Genomic DNA, 4,592 nt, shown 5'->3' with positions numbered 1-4,592 from the left:
ACCGTCTACGATAACCACAACACCGTCTACGATAACCACAACACCGTCTACAATAACCACAACACCGTCTACGATAACCACAACACCGTCTACGATAACCACAACACCGTCTACAATAACCACAACACCGTCTACGATAACCACAACACATTCGAGCACAAAAACAACCTCGGAGTAAGAAATTATCGAAAGGTGCCAACCCGGTTATAATTAGTGGTATGAGTTTGATGAATCGTTGAATTGATCAATATATTAATTAACACTCAGGATATACACAAGTCAGCGATTGCCTAGTGGTAGGGTACGCGACTTGGCAATACCAAGGTAGTAGGTTCGCACCCACCTCACAGCCCTAGTGGAATTTCTCCAATATATTCACTCATAAATACATCGTGTATGTGATAACGAAGCTGGAGCTGAAAGCTTTCCCTTGGTCCGGTGTGCAGTCAATACATTGGTAACCAAGCAGCGAGCAGTGATAATCCCGGAGAGTGTTGGCCGGAGTGCGGGGGAATATACACTCCAGACCAGCTGTGTCCACGACCCGGGATCGAATCTCTTACAGCTTTCCTCAAAAGCATTATCTACGAACTGAAGTAAATTGTCTTTGCATTTTTTAAAGAAATACATATTTTTTAGCGTTTTTATTATCACACTAAAATGTTTAAATAATATATTTTAATGCAATCGAGAAAACTAAACAATAATTTAATCATCTTCGCCTTATTACTAAGAAAATACATAAGTAAAGGAAGGCGTTTGAAGGTTGGACAGTGTAATACCAATACCAGGGAGAGTACCAGGAGAAAGTCCTGGTACCGGTGGAGAGTCCTGGTACCGGGGAGAGTCCTGGTACCTTGGAGAGTCCTGGTACCGGAGAGAGTCTTGGTACCAGGGGAGAGAAATGGTACCAGGGAGAGTCCTGGTACCAGGCGAGAGTCCTGGTACCGGGCGTAAGTCCTGGTACCGGGTTGAGTCCTGGTACCGGGAGAGAGTTCTGATACCGGGCGAGAGTCCTAGGACCGGACGAGAATCCTGGTACCAGGCGAGAGTCCTGGTACCAGGTTGAGTCCTTGTACCGAGCGAGAGTCCTGGTACCGGGCGAGAGTCCTGGTACCGGGCGAGAGTCATGGTACCGGGCGAGAGTCTTGGTACCGGAGAGTCCTGGTACCAGGGGAGAGTCCTGGTAATAGGGAGAGTCCTGGTACCGGAGAGTCCTGGTACCAGGGGAGAGTCCTTGTACCAGGGAGAGTCCTGGTACCGGGGAATAGTCCTGGTACCGGGGAGAGTCCTGGTACTGGGGGAGAGTACTGGTACCGGGGGAGAGTCCTGGTACCAGTGAGAGTCCTGGTACCGGGGAGAGTCCTGGAACAGGGGGAAAGTCCTGGTACCGGGGAGAGTCCTGGTACCAGGGAAGAGTCCTGTTACTGGGGAGAGTCCTGGTACCGAGGGAAAGTCCTGGTACCGGGGAGAGTCCTGGCACCGGGGAAGAGACCTGGTACCAGGTAGAGTCCAGGTACCGGGGAGATTTCTGATATCGGGAAGAGTCCTTGAACCGGGCGAGAGTCCTGTTATCGGGCGAGAGTCCTGGTACCGGGCGAGAGTCCTGGTACCGGGGGAGAGTCCTGGTACCAGGGGAGAGTCTTGGTATCGGGCGAGAGTCCTGGTACCGGGGAAAGTCCTGGTACCGGGAGAGTACTGGTACCGGGCGTGAGTCCTGGTACCTGGTTGAGTCCTGGTACCGGGAGAGAGTTCTGGTACTGGGCGAGATTCTTGGTACCGGGGGAGAGTACTGGTACCGGGCGAGAGTCCTGGTACCGGGGAGAGTCCTGGTATCGGGGGAGAGTCATGGTACTGCGCGAGAGTCCTCGTACCGGGGAGAGTCCTGGTACCGGGGGAGAGTCTTGGTACCGGGGAGATTCCTGGTACCGAGGAAGAGTCTTGGTACCGAGGTAGAGTCCTGTTACAGGGGGAGAGACCTGGTACCGGGGATCGTCCTGGTACCGGGGAGAGTCCTGGTAACGGGGGAGAGTCCTGGTACCGGAGGAGAGTCCTGGTACCAGGGAGAGTACTGGTACCAGGGGACAGTCCTGGTACCGGGGAGAGTACTGGTACCGGGGGAGAGTCGTGGTACCGGGGGAGAGTCCTGGTACCGGAGAGAGTCCTGGTACTGGGGGAGATTCCTGGTACCGGGGGAGATTCCTGGTACCAGGGACAGTCCTGGTAACGGGGAAAGTCCTGGTATCGGGGGAGAGTCATGGTACTGCGCGAGAGTCTTCGTACCGGGGAGAATCCTGGTACCGGGGGAGAGTCCTGGTAACAGGCGAGAGTTCCTTTACAGGGGGAGAGTCCTGGTACCGGTGGAGCGTCCTGGTACCATGGGAAAGTCCTGGTACCGGGGGAGAGTCGTTGTACCAGGGAGAGTCCTGGTACTGGGGGAAAGTCCTGGTACCGGGGAGAGTCCTGGTACCGGGGGAGAGTCCTGGTACCGGGGGAGAATCCTGGTACCGGGGCAGAGTCCTGGTACCAGAGGAGAATCCTGGTACCGGGGAGAGTCCTGCTAACGAGGGAGATTCCTGGTACCGGGGGAGAGTCCTGGTACCAGGGAGAGTCCAGGTACCAGGGAGAGTCCTGGTACCGGGGGAGAATCCTAGTACCGGGGGAGGGTCCTGGTACCGCGGGAGAGTCCTGGTACCGGGGACAGTCCGGGTTCCGCGGGAGAGTCCTGGTACCGGGGACAGTCCGGGTACCGGGGAAGAGTCCTGGTACCGGGGGAGAGTCCTGGTACTGGGGATCGTCCTGGTACCGGGGGTGAGTCTTGGTACCGGAGAGATTCATGGTACCGGGGGAGAGTGTTGGTACCGGGGTAGAGTCCTGTTACCGGGGGAGAGACCTGGTACCAGGGATCGTCCTGGTACCGGGGAGAGTCCAGGTACCGGGGGAGAGTCCTGGTACCGGGGGAGAGTCCTGGTACCAGGGAGAGTCCTGGTACCGGGGGAGAGTCCTGGTACCAGGGAGAGTCCTGGTACCGGGGGAGAGTCCTGGTACCAGAGAGAGTCCTGGTACCAGGAGAGAGTCCTGGTACCGGGGGAGATTCCTGGTACCAGGGACAGTCCTGGTAACGGGGAGAGTCCTGGTACCGGGGGAGAGTCCTGGTACCGGGAGAAAGTCCTGGTACTTGGGGAGACTCCTGTTACAGGGGGAGATTCCTGGTACCGGGGGAGAGTCCTGCTACCGAGGGAGAGTCCTGGTACCAGGGATCGTCCTGTTACCGGGGTAGAGTCCTGGTACCGGGGAGAGTCCTGGTACCAAGGGAGAGTTCTGGTACCGGGGGAGAGTCCTGGTACCAGGGAGAGTCCTGATACCGGAGGGAGAGTCCAGGTACCGGGGAAAGTCCTGGTACAAAGGGAGAGTCCTGGTACAGGGGGAAAGTCCTGGTACCGGGGGAGTGTCCTGGTACCGGGGAGAGTCCTGGTTCCGTAGAGATTCCTGGTACTGGGGGAGAGTCCTGGTACCGTGAGAGATTCCTGGTACCGGGGGAGAGTCTTGGTACCGGGGTAGAGTCCTGGTACCGGGGGAGAGACCTGGTACCAGGGATCGACCTGGTACCGGGGGAGAGTCATGGTACCGGTGGAGATTCCTGGTACCGGAGAGAGTCCTGGTACCGGGGAGAGTCCTGGTACAAAGGGAGAGTCCTGGTACCGGGGGATAGTCCTGATACCGGGGAGAGTCCTGGTACCGGGGGATAATCCTGGTACCGGGGCATAGTCCTGGTACCAGAGGAGAATCCTGGTAGGGGGGAGAGTCTTGGTACCGGGGGAAAGTCCTGGTACCGGGGAGAGTCCTGGTACCGGGGGAGAGTCCTCGTACCGGGGAGATTCCTGGTACCGGGGGAGAGTCTTGGTACCGGGGAAGAGTCCTGGTACCGGGGGAGAGACCTGGTACCAGGGATCGTCCTGGTACCGGGGAGAGTCCTGGTAACCGGGGAGAGTCCTGGTACCGGGGGAGAGTCTTTGTACCGGGGTAGAGTCCTGGTACCGGGGGAGAGACCTGGTACCGGGGATCGTCCTGGTACTGGGGGACAGTCATGGTACCGGAGAGAGTCCTGGTACCGGGGGAGAGTCCTGGTACCGGGGGAGATTCCTGGTAACAGGGACAGTCCTGGTAACGGGGAGAGTCCTGGTACCGTTGGAGAGTCCTGGTATCGGGAGAGAGTCCTGGTACCGGGGGAGAGTCCTGGAACCGGGGAGCGTCCTGGAACCGGGGAGCGTCCTGGAACCGGGGAGCGTCCTGGTACCGGGTTTAGGGTCTTGGTACCAGGTGAGAGTTCTGGTATCGGGGGAGAATCCTGGTACCGGGGAGAGTCCTGGTACAAAGAGAGAGTCCTGGTACAGGGGGAAAGTCCTGGTACCGGGGGAGAATCCTAGTACAGGGGGAGAGTCCTGGTACCGAGGGAGAGTTCTGGTACCGGGGGAGATTCCTGGAACAGGGGGAGATTTCTGGTACCGGGGGAGAGTCCTGCTACCGAGGGAGAGTCCTGGTACCAGGGATCGTCCTGTTACCGGGGTAGAGTCCTGGTACCGGGGAGAGTC

The 4,592-nt window shown here is 58.0% G+C and overlaps 1 protein-coding gene across 1 annotated transcript; it reads right to left on the bottom strand.

Annotated features, from left to right (window-relative positions):
• Positions 1 to 729: 729 nt before the first annotated feature.
• On the bottom strand, positions 730 to 2,838 carry LOC138369687 (collagen alpha-2(IV) chain-like). The gene has a single exon (XM_069333120.1). It carries the CDS (start codon positions 2,836 to 2,838, stop codon positions 730 to 732), a length of 2,109 nt encoding a protein of 702 aa, XP_069189221.1.
• Between the last annotated feature and the right edge of the window lie 1,754 nt (positions 2,839 to 4,592).

This window comes from Procambarus clarkii, chromosome 29 (assembly GCF_040958095.1).
Source record: "Procambarus clarkii isolate CNS0578487 chromosome 29, FALCON_Pclarkii_2.0, whole genome shotgun sequence".
Taxonomy (NCBI): Eukaryota; Metazoa; Arthropoda; class Malacostraca; order Decapoda; family Cambaridae; genus Procambarus; species Procambarus clarkii.
The sequence above is the reverse complement of the archived record's forward strand: the minus strand, read 5'-3'. Positions and strand labels throughout refer to the sequence as shown.